Below are 18,465 nucleotides of genomic sequence, written 5' to 3'. Positions count from 1 at the left end.
GCTCTGTGTGCAGTGCATTATGGCATCAGAATCCATTGCAATGGGACCAATGTGATAGCCCCCCTTCTGCAAAAGGATGCAGCATTTTTGTGCAATGCAGAGTGGTACATGTCGAAGGGGCCTTAGAGGCAGAGAATCAGCAGGAAAGCCTGGCAATCCGCATTATGTCAGCCTGTGGAATAGGGGAGGTTGAAACTATAAAAACATTAATATTACTAAAAAAAGAAGATATATTTAGCTAAGTGGTGCCCATGTTTCCATTGTTACCATACTATTCCTACCTATAAATCATTCTTGCTAATAGCATTGTAAGCTGTAACAGATTCACAGATAGAGAGATGCAATGGAAATACAGTTAAAGTCTATGGGGATACACCAGTTACAGAGAGGGCAGCAGAGAGCTGTTCTGGAATGTAAAACTCAGCCTTTTTTTTTCATTTGAATCTCAAATAGATTACTTCAGGAAAATGCTTTGCAGCAGAGGTAGAACAGCAAGTTGAACAATTAGAGTTTGCTCCTCCAGAGACGTCTATACATGCCCATACACTAGCACTCCTTGCTGGATGAAATCACAAGGTAAAACAGTTGTATGGCCCACTGAGAAATTAGCTACTGTACAATTGCACCCAAGTCAGAGATGTTTATTTTACCTGGAGCAGATGGATTTTAGAGCTTGAATATGTTTTTGTCTGTTTTATTAAAGGCACTGCATATAGTTATTTACCTGCCCTGAAACAGTCTACATGTATTTGTATCTCTTTTGTTTTTTCTTGTGTGCAGATGTTCAGTATATAAAGCGGAGAGATATAGTCCTGAAAAGGGAACTCGGAGAAGGAGCGTTTGGAAAGGTGTTCCTTGCAGAGTGTTACAACCTCAGCCCAACCAAAGACAAGATGCTTGTTGCTGTCAAGGTAAGAAACTAGGAAGAATACACCTTATCATAACTGACAAGGCAAACATGCTTTTTCAACAGATTGCGTATGTTGTCACTGAAGATTGTAAATGAACACATCGATGCACAAGATATCCAACAGCTATAATGTCTCTGCACACAGCCTGTCACTTACTGTAGCAAAGCAATGACCGTTAAGCCTTTTTCAGATGGACAGCTGAACTGTGTGCTTGTGGAGCAGTTTGGCTTCTTGTTTGCCAGCTACAAGTGTAATTTTAGTCCACAAATCTCACCAGCACACCACCAGTCAAAGCACACCACTTATTGTGCCAGTTTCCACAGTATTCCAACAATTGTTTCGGGGGCCTCGCAGGGTCCCCCTTTCTCAAGGCATGTGGTTACCACATGCCTTGAGAAAGGGGGACCCTGCGAGGCCCCCGAAACAATTGTTGGAATACTGTGGAAACTGGCACAATAAATGGTGTGCTTTGACTGGTGGTGTGCTGGTGAGATTTGTGGACTGATTTGAATTGTGGCATTGCCTATGCCACTTCACCAAGCACCCTGGAAAACTTGATGGATGGTGTGCCTGCTTCAACTGGAAAACACAAGTGTAATTTTGGTGTAATTTAAATGCAGCCGAATGGCAGATGTTGTACCACCCTAGCGTGTCACATGGTAGTTTGCGACTGTGCTCAGGTGCGACATCTCGTGGAACAGACGTGCTCAAATGTGACTCATTGGCTGGATGCCTGTACCAAGCGCTAACAAGGGCCCGGCCAGTGCATAAGAGCAGCTGACAAGCAGTGAATTTGGGGCCTTTAGATGCCTGTCCGAAAGAGGCCTGAGAAGTTTTGTTGAATGAAAGAGACCAAGTAAAGAGGGGAAATCCCTTTTTTCCTTAACAGCCCTGACAGAAGGAAATCCTTAGTAAAATAAGTTGGGGTTTCCCTAGAGGTTATGCTGAAGGTTGCTCACAATTTTATTTATACAGAATGAGCAGTTATTTGCTTTTACACAGAAATGGGCTGCACTGTGGAAGGGGATGAATGAAGAGGAATGAGAAAGCCGGAAGCATGTTACACCTGCTGTGCAGTATACAAAATAAACAGGGGGTCCTCTCCTCATTTATGCAGATATATATATATATATATATATATATATATATATATATATATATATATATATATATATATATATATATATATATATATATATATATTATTGCACTTCCAAGTAGCAATTTCACCTCGTTGTCTTATTTGAATACTTTTTTTCTGGAGGAAGAAGTACTTTAAAGTGATTGTAATGGATCACTGTTCATCTATACGACAGTAAGGCTGCACAATATGCAGCACTGTCTCTTGTCACAAACAGGACTCTGCTGAGCCTCAGCAAGTCCCACCAGCTCATTTCCACCTCCCCACTGGACATCTGCTAGTTTTGGTATTGGTGCACTGGCTAGGAAACAACATCACTAATAGGCTTATAGGTGGTGTGGGTTTAGTGCAAATAGCATGAGATGTAGGTAGGCATGGCAGAAACGAGATGGCATAGCACAAACCAGGATGTCTAGGTACATGTAGTAACTAATCAGGGCTCAACCCCCCCCCCCCCCCAAAAAAAAAGAAAACAAAACTTGTTAGTAGCAGCTTCCTGTGCTGCTGAGGTGACAAGGCTGTAGGTTATTACATGATAGCGTTGCCACCACTTTGTTGTCATGCAATCCTCTACAGGATTGCTTTAAATGCATTCTTTTATGAAGACTATTATGTGCCATATGAGTCCTGATAAAGCAGTTTGCTAATACAGTTTTCCCAATAAACAGAGGCCAACACTGACTTGCAAGTCATTCATTCAGACAAGCTAATTACAATATTCTGAGGAAAGGGCAAACCGATTCTAATTAGCACTTACTACCTCTAATTACTGGTTTGGAAGCACATTATGTGAATCATGTTTCATGACAGATTTTCATTGAGCCACTTGGCCAAATCATTAATGTTAATAAAGAGTCTATGAATGATGCAACCTCAGGGTATAGCAAATATATTGCTTTTTAACACAATTTCATATAGAAAAGGTGGAATGTGATGTGTGTGACAGGCACGTGTCACCTCCAGAGACTGAAAGCATGACTTTCTCAAACAGATGCTCACTTAGGGGTTTAATGACTAAACGCCATTTTGAAAATGTGCATGAGCCAAGATGGCTCTCAGTCAAGAAAAGTTCTGTCATCGCGAGGATCTTGCTAGGCTCGCCAACTTGGCACTGACACAAATTCACGCACTACCAGGGATGTTTAACCTACAGCATAGAGTACAACGACGGTTAAATAACAGTTAATATTTTTAGCCTTCTAAATGTTATGTTGTTAGACTGATTGTTTTAATCCTCATTTGACTTTTTGCATATCAATAGATACACAGATAAAACAAGCAGCCACCACATAGCACACATTGGTTCCATGAAACTCTAGCAAACAAATATCTGATTTTTGATGAGGTGGAGGTATATTTATGTAGTTTAGCATATTTAAAGGACAACTGAAACTAAAGGTATATGGAGGCTTCCATATTGATTTCCTTTTAAGCAATACCAGTTGCCTGGCAGCCTTGGTAATCATCTGTCTCTAGCCATAGACCCGAAACAAGCCTGCGGCAGATAAGGTGTTTTCTGACATTATTGTCACAACTGACAAGATTAGCTGCATGCTTGTTTCTAGTGTGATTTAGACACTACTACAGTCGAATAGATAAGCAGGGATGCCAGGTAACTGGTATTATTTAAAATGAAGTACATATGGCAGCCTCCATGTCCCTCTCACTTCAGTTTTCCATTAAGGGAGAATTCCACCTAATACCAGATCTGGTGGTCATTGCTTGTTTAAAGGGAGGGCCTCTCAGGCAGTACAAGGGTATGCTCCACACATTTTCATGTGTGGTTTTTGGGGGTTGAATAGGGAATCCTACAGGAGCTTTGGTTGAATGACTAAATTAGTTCAAACAATGTCAAACCAGAAAGGTCTGCCAGGGCTGGATTCATCATAAGGCACTGTGGCACGTGCCTACAGGCGTCTGATGATGGAAAGGGAGCCCACTCCCCTCCCTAATTGCCTCCCTCCTTCCTTCTCTATGCAGAGTCCTGAGCGGAGTGTAAATGAGAGCTTACTCACCCTGCACTCGGCATTCCACAGACTAGATTTCCCTTCAATCAGGGGCACCTGAGTTCTGCCTAGCTGCACCAATGTACAAAGTGATCATCTTTTTACAGAGTCTGATCCAGCAATGGCCGCCAGAGAGTCATGTATCACACATACTTGCACTTATCGCTACCCTCCTTGCCGGAGGGCAATTAAAACAAACTTGTGTGAAGCTAGACAGAATGTAAAGCCCAGGCAAGTCTGCAACGTTACCTTGGTCTATGCGATGCTCATTATGGAAAACAATGATAGTATGCAAGGAGGGATACCAGTCCATTCTGCTGTCTGTTCTTTACTTCTTTGTATAGTACAACCTCAATATTGATATAGACTGTGCCCCCACCCCACCTGACCATACAGCAGCATCTGCATTGAAACAGGTGTTCACTTATATTAATGTGGATGGGCAGCAGGTGTGACCATGTCCAGTGTGTTCATCCCATGTAGAGTAAAATTAGACCTGACAGACAAAGTGGAACAGAGCCTATACAGCTAATGTCACAGTGGGGTTTGGGCTAGGAGTTGTTGGTTTTGTTTTGTTTTTTTGCATTTGGATATTTTTTAAAGAGACACTGAAGCGAAAAAAAAATGATATAATGAATTGGTTGTGTACTATGAATAATTACTAGAAGATTAGCAGCAAAGAAAATATTCTCATATTTTTATTTTCAGGTATATAGTGTTTTTTCTAACATTGCATCATTCTCTAATATGTGCAGATTACACAACACTCTGCATTCAAAATTATTCTTTCAGAGCAGTCTGTGAACTAATGACCTCTCCTCTGCCAGAGGAAAAGTAAACAGTTGAGATAATAAAAGTCAGATAACAGCCCTCTCCACGACTTTGAAAGTCATAGAGCTTCATGGCTTTTTTGCATAGAGATAACAACTGGAGTTTCTTAACTCTTCCTGTACTAACACAATTAGACTGATGTATCTGATCTGAATGTTTTATTTCTTTTTTTTATATTCTTTATTGTGAAAATCATGTGGTACAGGAAAAACAAGTAAGGTAGTAGCATATATTCACAACCAATTCTGCTTATATACAATCCTTTTTAAGAAACAGTAAAATTTCCATAGGCTTACAGATAAATCTACTTAGATCTATATATTTGTTATACATGGTATATGAAGCTTGTATATGTGTCCAAAAAGGACTCTAGATCAACCGGGATACCCATTTCAATATAGCTTAAGAGCATAGAAATTCAGCGAGTATCAAGCAAAAATATTTTAAGTACCCAATCTTTTCAACGTTCCAGGTTTTTTGATACCCTTCAAACCCCTTTCCCACCCCCCTCCCATCCCGTCCCCTGGGTGAATGTCTCCGGTATGGTCATCGGCTACCTGGAAGCTGCAAGTAGCTTCATAATTTTATATTATCATCAACGTCTGCTTCAGGCCTAGTTATACAGCGTGTCCTGTGAGGGCTGGGCTATGGTCCATTCAGCACCAATTGGAACTCCTCCGTGGATCTAAAATAGTTCCAGTAGGCCCAAGTCTTTTTGTATAACTCTGTTTTATCTAAAGCAGCGTATGTAAGGTCTTCCATCAACTCTACATTATCCAGCTCCCTCACCAATTCCTCCATGCCTGGGGATTCCCTTCTCTTCCAATGTCTTAGCAGTAAGCATTTGGCTGCATTGAGAATGTGTTTTACAACCGATGTTTTGTACTTTTTCATGTTCCAGTCATTGAGATGAAGAAGATAAAACTCCGGAGAGAAGGGTACATGTCTGTCGGTCACTGACCTCAGGAGTCTTTCAATTTTTTTCCAGAAAGCAGCAATGACAGGGCATGACCACATAATATGAGTGAGAGTTCCCCTCTCTCTTTCACATCTCCAGCATTTATCTTCTTGTTCTGGGAACATAGCATGAAGTTTAACCGGGGTGTAGTACCAGTGAGTAAGTAATTTGTAGTTTATCTCCTGAACTCTCACCGTTCTAGATGTCTTATGCGCATATATGCACATTTTGCTTTTTTGCGCAGCCGTAAAAGTTTTACCTAATTCTAGCTCCCAGGCATGGAAGAATGGCATCTGAGGCAGTGCCAGAGTCGTCAAGATAGTATATATCTGAGATAGGGTCTTCCTAATAGGCTCTGAACCCTGGCATAACTCTTCAAATTCAGTGTTCTGTCTGAGTTGTGAAGGTTGTATCCCGTTCTTCATAAGAAAGTGTCTGTATTGGAAATATTCCCACCATCGAATGTTATCCCTTCCCTGTCGTTCTCTAAGTTCTATCAGGTCTGTCCATCTGCCATCTGCACACAGATCTTTGAAGCGGATGTTTCTCCGTCTCCAATCTCTATGCCTCGAAAAGTCTCCCCCGTCGCCCCCTATGTTAGGGTTATGTAGAAGTGATAATAACGGAGAGGGTTTGGGTGACAACTTTAGGAGAGTGTTTGCCTTATGGAAGACAGATAATGTAATGTGAGATAGAGGCGGTAGATTCCAGGATTGTTGTGGCCTTGCTAAATCCCAGACCAAGCTGCTGACAGGATAGGCTGCTAACGAGTCCTCCATATTTACCCACTGTTTGTATTCTTGGTGTCTGCCCCAATCCACTATCCTGGTTAGAACAGCTGCATAGTAATATCGTTTTACATTGGGCAGCGCGAGTCCCCCGTCCTGCTTTGTGCTATATAAAATATCCCTTCGAAGGCGAGGGGGCCTCCGCTTCCATATGTATCTGTTGAAAACAGTTTGTACCCGTTGCAAGAAGGATGCTGGGATAGTAATTGGGAGGGTTTGAAATAGGTATAGTAGCCTGGGCATGGCGTTCATTTTGATAACGGATATCCTCCCAAACCAAGATAACTGGGGGAGGTCCCATTTTTCCAGATCTTTTCCTAGGGTGTGGAGCATGGGGGGGAAGTTCTGTGAGTAAATGTCTTTGAGGGAGCTAGAGATATGTGTGCCTAAATATTTGATGGCTTTATTGTTCCATTTGAATGGGAAGTTTCTTTTAATGCTGTTAATTTCTTCCATGGGGAGCCCAACATTATACGCCTCGCACTTGTCAAAGTTTATTTTAAAAAAGGACAACTTACCAAATCGTTCGAATTCGGAGATGAGATTCGGGAGTGTCACCACAGGGTGCGTCAGGAAAAAGAGTAGGTCGTCAGCATAAGCTGCAATTTTGTGGTCTGTACCTTTAACGTTTAAACCAGTAATGTCGGTGCTATCTCTGATCTTACAGAGGAAAGGCTCCAGGGCTAAGGCGAATATTAGTGGTGATAAGGGACAACCCTGCCGAGTGCCATTTGTAATATGTAGGGGGTCAGAAAGTGTCCCGTTTACTTTGATTTTAGCGGACGGGGAATGGTAGAGAGCATTTATGCAGGAGAGCATTCTGTCTCCTAGATTAATCTGTTGTAGTACCGTGTGCATCCATGTCCAGCCTACCCGGTCAAAAGCCTTTTCGGCATCAGTAGATAATAGCATACAAGGGTTATCTCTCGACCGGGCAAGCTGGATCATGTCAATCGCTCTGATAGTATTGTCCCTTGCTTCTCGTTGTGGAATGAAGCCCACCTGGTCCCAGTGGACCAGATATCCCATGTGTTCTGCCAGCCTATTAGCCAGCGCTTTCGCAAATATTTTCAGGTCAGAATTTAGAAGTGATATTGGGCGGTAGCTTCCGCATGCTGCCGGGTCTTTTTGTGGTTTTGCTATGACCGTAATATGGGATTCAAGTGATTGTACGGGCAGATTGATCAGACCTTTGCCCTCTGCTAGAGCGTTAAACATTTTGCATAAGTAAGGGGTTAATGCATTTTTGAATTTTTTATAATACTCGGCAGGGTATCCATCTGGCCCTGGCGCCTTTCCTGGTTTAAGTCCCGTTATGACCTTCCGAATCTCAGTCTCTGTAAATGGGTCTTCCATTGTTTTTTTCATGTCATCGGATAGTTTTGGCATGTTTGATTGCGCAATGTATTCTTCTATATCTGTGAGACAGGGTGTTTTACAGGCAGCAGAAGGGCCCTGTGTCAAGTTATATAATTTATTGTAGAAGTTTTTGAAGGTATTGGCGATGGATTCGCTTCTGACGTGTTTTTTGCCTGCCTGGTCTACTATGTGTGAGACATAGGTTTTTTGGTGCTGCTGTTTCAAGGCCCTTGCCAGAAGTTTCCCAGATTTGTTCCCATACATATAAAATGCGTGTTGGCATCTACGTGCTGCCTGTTTGGCACTATTTTGAAGTAGCTGGTTTAATTTATGTCTGGTCTCTGTCAGTTTAACTAGGTCAGCATGGTTAGGCTGTCGTTTGTGTTTGTGTTCCAGGTTGCGGATGTCTTCTAGAAGTCGCTTCACTGCTTCCCCCCTCTCCTTTTTTAGTTTTGAGCCCAATCTAATGAGAAATCCCCTTAGAACACATTTGTGGGTTTCCCATAGTATAGTGGGTGACATGTCCTCCACGTCATTATGAGAGAAGTATTCCTGTAGTTGTTTCTCTATTTTCTCCTCTATTGATTTGTCTTGCAACAGGGAGGTGTTCAACCTCCATGTCAATGGCAATTCTCTTTTGGACTTACAGTTTAGTGTCATATGTGCAGGGGCGTGGTCTGAGTATGTAATTACTCCTATTTCAGAAGTTATGTGCTCCGAAAGAAGGTTGTGTGATATCAGGATATAATCAATCCTAGTGTATACTTTGTGAATTGCAGAGAAGAATGTGTAATCCTTAGTCGTAGGATGTGTCGCCCTCCATACGTCTATTAGTTGCCTGTCGTGAAGAGCTTTTTTAATTCTATTCAATTTAGCATAGGCAACGCTTGTCTTTCCGTGTGAAGAGTCTAGGGATGGAGTAAGTGCTGCATTAAGATCACCTCCTAATATGATGCTACCTTCTGCGAAGGTGTCAAGTTCCAATAAGAATTTTTGGAGGAATTTATCCTGATCTGAATTTGGAGCATAGATGGAACCCAGGGTGTATTTCCGGTCTTTAATTAGGCACTTTAGGAGCACATATCTTCCCAAGGGGTCAGTTTTAACTGCTAGTTCTGTAAAGGCCAGGGAGTTGCTAATAAGTATTGCTGTACCCTTAGTTTTGGAATGTGGGGAGGTGCTGTAGTATGAGCTGGGAAAGCGTCTATCGCGCAGCTTTGGGTGATCGGACCCTTTAAAGTGTGTTTCTTGTATGAAAACAATTTGCGCTCTTTGACTCCACATGTCTCTTAGTAGTATGCGCCTCTTTTCAGGTATATTGAGGCCTTTAGCGTTGATGGTTATAACTTTCATGTGAGCCATACCGGAATCTCTGTCAAGAACTGTGACCAAGAGAAGACACCCAGGGGATACCCAATCTTATCTAAGAAGATGTGTAACAAGTATGAAAAACCCCAAACCCCCAACTTCAACATATTCTTTAGCATGAAGTAAAACCCTAAGAGATAGGCTATCGCCATTTTCTTGCCCTGTGGTATCAGGGCCCACCTATGAGGGAAAGGAGATGCCATGCTCTGCCACGTGAGGTAGCAGCTCCCTCCCTTTTTCCACCTCCAAACTAATCATGCCACTATGGGCAAAAGTGCTGGCATATCTAGATCCCGGTAAGATCAACCATATGAAAATTGTTTGTAGTATTTCAGGCCTTGTGTCAAATTCACCCTTATCTTAAAGAGGAAACAAACTAGAGTGAAGTAAGTTGAGCCTTTTTAACTTATGTAAGAAAATGGGGGGGGGGGGGGGGGGAGAAATCGACCGAGGAGGGGAGGAGATCAGATTTTCGAGAGGCATAATTTAAGTTACCAGTATATACCAGTGACATAGCTATACTGTGTCTATGGCCAGAGCCCCGATATTGTATATGAGTTATATCTGTACGGTGTGTTCAGAGGTATGGGTCATTTAAATGAGGCAAAGACCCTAATCTCTGCGAGGCATGTAACAAGAACGTGTGACTTACGCGCTAGGGCCCCGTCAGGGGCATGCATGACGACGAACGGCAGGCTTACATGGGGTGATCCTTCATATTATGCCGTAGATAGGGGCGTGTCCAGAGGGGCGTCGGGTGAAATGAGATAGGTGGCTCTATCTCGTCCGTCTACGTATGCCTTTGTCTCAATCTGTATCACCCATAGGATGCAGGTAGCGAGATACTGACATAGTGAGCATATATATAAGAATAGATTGGTGGTGATGGCACGATGGCGTGTCTAGCAGCCCCCATCTGGCTGGTAGAGAGGCATAGCTAGATGCCTGTCAATTTAAGATAGCCACCACATATGTCAGCACCGCCCTCAGTTTACAACTTGAATGTACATGCATATGTGTGTCTCCATGTTATATATTCATATAGATGATATATCAGACTGAGTGTGCTGCGTGATGTCATCCCCATACCCTTCTAATAAGTAAGGGCTAGGTCTTCAGTGTATATGTATTCATAAAACATTGGCACTTGTAATATCATTTTTAGCATCTAACATACAGTTTCACCCATTTGTTCCAGTCCGCACCGAAGTGGTAATACAGCATCCCTCCCCTTAAATATTCCCGCTCATTTTTCATCCACCGTATCAGGAAACCCCCTTGATATGAAAGCGATGTGCTTTGATAATATGCGTCCCCATGTCTATGTGGTATGAACCTAGGACCATGTCAATAGGGGCTCTTTCAGCATCCTGTGAAGTAGCAATTGCGTCGGAAGGAAGCTTGACTAAGTTGCGTCTGCTCACACGCTTAAGTATGCTTGGAAGGCCATGCTGTATAAGGGGAGTCCCCCTTTAACGTATTGCGCTTTCAGTTCATACGTTTGTCAAGTAAAGGAAGTCTTTCACTGGCTCGAAGCCTCTTCCATAATGATGCCTCAGTTCTTTTCTCCCCCCTCCCCAGCAGAATCCCACCTATCGCACCCTGCAAACAGTTAATATAATATGTAAGAGAAGAAAAGTAACCCCATAAGTACTTATCTGTAGGTGTTGATTTGACAGGACCCAAAGGTGCAAGTGAAGTCCAGGTAGGTGTTGAGAGAACCTATTCTTGTTGCTCTTGTTGTGGTTGTCCTCTTCCCAGTCTCTGTCGCTTTGTACGTAGTGGTAATCCTAGGAATATTTTCTCTGGGAGCCACTCCGGAAGTTCCACTTGCTGAATGTCTAATGCCAGGTACATCTCCGGTAGGTCTGCTGGGGAGCGGAGAGTGAAGGACTTATTGCCTTTCAGGATGTGCAGCTGAAATGGGAAGCCCCATTTGTATGAAGCTCCTGTCTCCTGCAATACTTTAAGTAGTGGCTGGAGGGCTCTTCTTTGCGCGAGTGTGGTGGGTGCCAGGTCCTGGAACAGGAGTAGTCGTTGGCCCTCGTATTCAATGTTATTTGCTTTTCGCGCTGCCTGCATGATGGCTTCTTTTGCTGTAAAATAATGTAGGCGGCAGATTACATCTCTTGAAGGCTCGTTTGCCGCAGGCTGCGGTCTCAGGGCTCTGTGCACACGGTCAAATCTAATGATGGTGTCCTGAGGTTGCTGCAGTAGGTTATTGAATATAGAAGTCAGTGCGGGAATAAGTTGCTGTGCTGTGATGTCCTCCGAGAGGCCTCTGACCCTTATATTGTTGCGGCGGCTTCTATTTTGTAAGTCCTCCATCCCCGCCCGTAGAGCAGCATTAGTTGCTTTCTGTTGCTCTTGCTGGGTCGTCAAGGCTTTTAGCTCTGCTCTCATGGCTATTGATTCTGCCTCCAGGGTAGCAATACGTCCTCCGTGATCGAGAATGTCTTCCTGGATGGTCTGAAGTTCTGCGCGGGTGGCAGAGGTTATGCGGTTCGCAAGATCATCTAGGTCGCTTTTAGTGGGGAGACTGTGTAAGAAGTCTCTAATCTCGCCTAGAGCCTTGGCTGTAGACTCAGCGGCGGACCCCTCAGAGCCCGCTGCCATCTGTGTCGGGCTGGAAGAAGGCGAGGCGGCGGCCATTTTGGCTGGTGTTTGTGTGGCCTCGTTTCTTCGGAGGTACTGCGTTACCTTCGGCTGCACCGAGGTGTTTCGTTTAGCTGCTGGTTCTTTACTAGAGGACCCCTTTGACTTCCCGGGCATAGTCAGCGGCAAGCATATAGCGGAGAAGGCGGTTAGTTTAGCTTCTAATGGTGGATTAGAGAGGGAGCTATAACAAGAAGCGTCATCACGCGGGCATCGCTAGCTCCGCCCCCTATGAACACATTCTAGATTGTATATTAATGTTCCGTGGCAGTGATGATTAAAACATGACTGAGGAGGTAGAGAGTCCTGTCATATATGTCTTCAGTTCCCTTTAAATACCTGTTGCAGAAGTTTAGCAACGTTTTGGGAGCCAGGGGAGTGATTGGGGAATGTGTACTATGAGCCAAGAACAGTCCTGCAAAAAATTGCAAATTGAGGCCTAGTGGCCTAAATGAAGCCTGGGCCTCAATTAGTTGCTGCTGCCCGCGGGGGGGGCGTGGTCGGCGCGGAAGTCCTGAGTGCTGACTATTTTTGGGCACATAAACTTTAAGGGGTTCAGTGGCGATTGGCAGCCCCTCTGGTGGTGTTTGCCAGGCAGGATGGGGCTCGGGTAGAGCAGGAGATGTGTTTAATTGGCCGCACCGGCCTACCTTTATCCGAACCGTCCAGAGGAGGAATCCGCCTCTCAGTCCCAAGCAAGGACGCTGGCTGTGTCTCAGTTGTGTGCAGATGAGGTTATGCCGGCTGAAGAGTGGGTCTGCTGCTTGTGACAGCGAGGATGAGCAGGGATGGAGAGAGTTATGCCCGGAGCTCCTGAATTGTGTGTCTAGCCACCATGATGCGCAGGCCACGCCCCCCGAATGTTTTATTTCTTAGCTGTACTGCACATACAAATCATAATATCATATTTTTTTTTTTTCGCTTAAGCACCTCTTTAAGCATTTAGCACACATTTTGTGTGAGAAACACAATGCATCTTTATGGCTGTACTCCCCCAAGTGTTTAAAAAGCTGGAGCAGTTGTTAGAAAAATGCCATTAAAAAAAATGACAAAAGGATAATTCAAATGGCAAGAAAATTAGTTGTTTAGGATTAGTGAGCATAGTTTCACAGAAGTTAATCTGTACTCTATTGTGTCCAACAAGAGGGTCATGACAGAGAGGGCTAATTTACCTGGGTTTCAACCTCTTGCCACAGTGCTCCACACTGTGCTGTGCTCCATCTTCTTGACACTTCCTCCTTTACAGCGGCAGTTCTGACAGTGAAGCAGGAAGTGTCAGGAGGATGGAGTGCAGCGGGGAACGCCACAGCAAGAGGCGGACATACAGGTAAGTTAACACTCTCTACCTCCTTCTAGGACACGAGCCAGTACAGTTTTTCTTCTTGCAAATCTGTGCTTGCTCATCCTTACCGGTCATGTTATTTCAATTGTTGACATGAATGTCAATTCGAATTTAGCTTTTCTCTAATCAGAGTTACAAAGGCTTGCTGACTAAGACATTGGTTTATACACTAAAGGAGATGGACACAGGTAATTTGTGGTAATTGTGGCTGCTTCTGAGTTATAATCTTATGAATGAACAAACTTCAATGGAGCCTAGCTTTTGCTACTTTTACAAAAGACTCTATAATGTTACTTTTGCAAAAGAAATGCGTACATTCCTAAATCTTGCAAAATCAGCAAGAGTACTTTAAACAACTTTCTGCTGATCATAACTATTAGCCAGAGTTATCAAGTTTAACAAATTGTATTTGTAAAGTTACCTGATCTTATATAGGCCCATGTTATATTAGAAAATAGAAGCAAAGGTCTGACTTTTATAGGCAGCACTTTCTACCCCCTTCCATTAAGAATCACGTAAAATAGCTAACAAAAGCAATTTTGTTTGTCACACTAATGAAGGCTGATGTTGTGTTACAGTAAAGTATGATAAAATCATACATATGTAAGGAATATGGAGGTTTTAGCTCCCATATGTACCAATTTTCCCATGACAATTCCAGTTTTTGCAGTCGGACCTGTTTTTATATTTAGAAAGATCAATGACTCTGATGTGCTTAAAATGGAACACTCAGAAATATGACTCTGTGGCTGTTTTGTGTAATTTTTCCTTCATGTGACAGTCCTGTAATATTTTCCTTAGCGTAATTTGTTCCACAAACATGGCTGTCCTGTGTCAACAAATAAGCAGCGTTCAAAACCAAGAAATGTCCATTAAAGGGATGTAATAGTTCAAACACACACTGCATATAACATGTTTGTGTATGGCTGTCATTAGGACTGTATATGGCAAAACAGAGATCCATTAGAGTTAAGGCCTTATCATTTTGAGTGACTAGCTGTCCAGCAACCTGTTAAAGCTATGCATACTGGATCTGCCTGGGCAATCATTATTGTGTGGAGATGGGACAGAAAGGAGATATTATAGGAAGCTCTCTATTGTAGATAGCAACAAAGCAGTCAGCAATATATATATATATATAATTTTTTGCCAAATATATGCTTGGCATAGAAAATGGGAGTTACATGTACAGACATCAGACTGTTCACTAAAGTAATCATGAACTATCACAACAATGCCTATTGACAATTTTACATGCTACCAGTGCCACTGCATTCGAGATTACTAGAATTTAAAGTTACCATACCATAAATAAATGGATGCTTAAGATAGACTTATTTGCATCTCACTGGTCATCTTTTGACTTGCAAGGCTGTAATCTCTAAAAATTGGTTACTTGTCCATTAAAGCTTCTCTGCTAACTCTACATCTAAGGCTCAGTCAACTCTTCCGACATATGACAGCCGGAGCAGACAGTGCATAGATGCGTGGTGCTGTTTCGTTGGCTGTGACTCTTCTCTGGAGCGGATGTGTGCCATAGAATATAGTCTATGAAGTATGCATCCACTTTGGGAGATGTATTCTGATTGCATTCCAATTACTGAAGTGGATCCAATGGATGCGCTGTTACGAGCAGATGTGAATGAATCCTATGTTAGACATTTCCGTTTTTGGCACCAGCTCCAGTCTGGAAAAACATTTGGTGTTGTAATGTGAACCAAGCCCTAATGGTCTTCAGTGATTTTTATATTGCATTGAAAATACCAGTTTAAGGACAATTTGGACCCCACCTTACCCCTGGCCTCTTAACATCCACCATGGCTACAGCTACACCCCTTTTCAAGAATTAGCAACAATCATCTATGTTAGAACCACTGATTTGCATCCTGCCTGAGGGCCTGTTCAGACTATATGCGTTCCTAGCCGTTTTCAGGGAACGCGTACTGGTACCAAAAACGCATAGAAACGGCTCCTAATGTTTTTGAATGGGCTAGTTCACATGTATGCGTATGAGACGCATACGTTTCTCATCCGCATTGCTGCACGCAGTTCTGTGCGATACGCATAGAAACGGATGCAATGAAAGTCTATGGGCGCGTATCAAAAACGCGTACTATTGCATTTTTAGCGTCCGTTTTCCTCTGCGGTTCCCATAATTCTTTTTTTTCCCCTGGGTCACGTGTTTGTGCAAAACGCAATAGAAAACGCATTCAAACGCAAGAAAAACGCATGCGTTTTTCAACTTGCGTTTCTTTGAATTTATACGCGTTCTACAAACGCAGCAAGTATGAACAGGCCCTTAAACAGTTATGGTGCCTATTAACAGTGCAATTTTTAGCAAAGAATCATATTTTTGAAACAATCATTCACATTGAAAGAAAAAATTGCATTTAAATAATCCACAGCATTAAGGTGACACGGAAGTGGAAAAGAAAAACAAAGTAAATAATATAATGAATTGTATGTGTAGAACGGGTAATTAATAGAACATGAGTAGCCAAAAAATAGTTTCATATTTTAATTTTCAGTTATACAGGTTTTTTTTTAATAACATTGCATCATTCTCTAATATTTGCAATTTACACACTACACTCAGCATTCTAAATGATTTCACAGAGCAGGCTGATTAACCTCCCTGGTGGTACAATAAATCCGCCAGGGGGTAGCGTAGCACTTTTTAAAAAAAAAATGTTTTAAAGCATGTAGCTAGCCTAGCGCTAGCTACATGCTTCCCCCCCTCCCTTCGCTATCCCTCCCACCCCTCCAATCGCCGCCGGCGCTTTTACCCTGCAGGGAATCCCGTTCTGAAGTATGGGCTTCCCCGTCGCTATGGCGATGATCGCGATGACGTCACCGACGTCGTGACATCAGCGGGCATTCCGATCCACCCCTCAGCGCTGCCAGGCATTGATTGGCCAGGCAGCAAAAGGGGTCTGGGGGGGGCGGCGTGGCGGCGTGGATAGCGGTGAATCGGCGGGTAGCGGCGGCGATCGTTATGCACACGCAGCTAGCAAAGTGCTAGCTGCGTGTAGCAAAAAAAAAATGTAAATCGGCCCAGCAGGGCCTGAGCAGCACCCTCCGGAGACTTACCCCGTGTCCAGCACGGGGTTACCGCTAAGGAGGATAACATTTGAACTTTACTCTGCAGATAAAACAAAATACAGTGACAGGCACTTGAGATAATAAGCTTCAGAGGACTGAGCTCTCTGCAACTTTGAAAGTGGTGGAGCTCAGATAAGCTCTTTTGCATAGACAACAACTGGAGTTTCTTAACTCTTCCTGTACTGGAAACAATATTAGACTTATAATGAATTGTATGTGTAGTACAGCTAAGAAATAAAACATTTGCAGCAGAGATATATCTTTTATTTCGCTTCCACTTAAGGAATCCAAACAATTTCTTTAATCAAAACCAGTTGTGATCGTATATGAAAGATATGCCCCACTAATCGATCAATTCTATATTGCGATCGTTCAGGATTGACTGGGCCACCAGCTTATAATTCCTTTCATACATACAAGCTGAATAATCCGATTGACAGTTAATCTACAGTAGTGGATAGATTAGGCTGTTACCATCTGCCACTAAGAAAAAGTCTGGAACTTCCCATCTAGGTTTTCAAATGTTGCTAAGTTCAGGCCAGCTTGTAGACATGGAAGGAGTTGGAGGCTTTCAGTTATCCGGGATGAAATGGTAGGGTACAGCGGCAAAGCTATAGGGGATGCAGAGGTTGCGACCACACCAGGGGCCCCAAGGGGCCCTCCCTTAACACAGTATTAGCTCTTTATTGGTCAGGTGCTAGTAATAATCACTTCTATAGATGTTTTGAATAGTATTTATTGTTATCAAACTGTTCCCCATCCCCGTCTTGCACCTCTGACACTTGGCAGGTTTTAGTGTGCTGTATCAATTCTTATGTATAGAGTGCTTGGGGGGTTCAATGCAAAATTTGCACTGGGGCCCATAGCTCCGTAGCTACACCACTAGGATACTATTGTAAAATATACATGCTTACTTTTAATATTGCCTTGGCTCACATGTCATCTACTAGACCCCTTTGACTCATGCCCCCCCCCCCCCCCCCCCACACACACACACACACACCACCACCACCACCACCAAGTGCCTCACAGGAATTCAAAACAGCTCTTTTCATATCTATAAGCTAACAGTGCTCACACTGTTAAGCTATTTGGTTGTTATCCCTTATACAGAACAGAATAATGCACAGACACAGTAAGTGGTTGCAAATCATCCATGCTGCAGAGTGGAGAATTTCAAGGCATAGTGTGCTTTCATCTTCAGTACAGTCCTGAAACCTGCAGTGGCTTTGATGATACAGCTGACTCTGTTATATCATCCTGTAGACCTCATACAATTTTGGTAATAGGACTATTGTAAAGATTAAGCGAAGCAAGAACAGGTCTGATGTTTGGCAGCACAAGAATACAGGTAATTCGACTTCAGGCAACTGCTTTGTCCATTCCAATAAATAAAGATATGCCTCAGTAATTTTGCAATGCTGGTTTGCTATTCATACCATTGCAACATTGCGATATAAACTAGAAAGACACTAAGGTTATGTTTTTAAAAAAGAAATAGCTCACGGGCAGCAACGCTTTTTCTGCCAAAGAAAATAAGTTATCCGAGAGAATATCACAATGACACAAATATTAAATCATAGTGTTTTTCGTGGTAGGGAAAGTACATATAACCTGATGGGCTCGAGTAAATTAAAATCTTACCTTAATGTTGTTATCACTGTAAAAGAACTCTATAGCTGTGTATGGCAATGCTAGAGAGTGGCACAGAGGGAGAACATTTTATTTTTCTTAATCCTGTCCATGTATTCAATGATTTAATTAATACAGGATGCCATTTTTATAAAGGACACATGTAATTTTAATGCAAACTGTTACTGTCATTCGGCATCCGATATACTTTCCACAGAATATGTCCCCTTTTTCTTCTTTCTGCAGTTAGCTTCCATTCTGGCAAAGGAAAATAAAAACCTGTTACTGTTTGGTAACATCAGCACTGTGCACAGCACAGACGTTATCTCTCATTTGTTTATATATCAGGCCAGTCTGCCCAGATTTAGCTTT

The 18,465-nt window shown here is 42.8% G+C and overlaps 1 protein-coding gene across 10 annotated transcripts in view; it reads left to right on the top strand.

Moving 5' to 3' along the window:
• The window catches only part of NTRK3 (neurotrophic receptor tyrosine kinase 3), a 977,566-nt gene that overhangs the window by 847,017 nt on the left and 112,084 nt on the right, over positions 1-18,465 (top strand). For all 10 annotated transcript variants that reach the window (XM_068275164.1, XM_068275165.1, XM_068275163.1 and 7 more), the window contains one exon: positions 781-911. In XM_068275164.1, the coding sequence (XP_068131265.1) occupies positions 781-911 (131 nt within the window). The remainder of the gene's footprint in view (positions 1-780; positions 912-18,465) is intronic.

The sequence above is a fragment of the Hyperolius riggenbachi genome, chromosome 3 (genome assembly GCF_040937935.1).
Source record: "Hyperolius riggenbachi isolate aHypRig1 chromosome 3, aHypRig1.pri, whole genome shotgun sequence".
Taxonomy (NCBI): domain Eukaryota; kingdom Metazoa; phylum Chordata; class Amphibia; order Anura; family Hyperoliidae; genus Hyperolius; species Hyperolius riggenbachi.
This window is presented reverse-complemented; position numbering and strand designations above follow the sequence as displayed.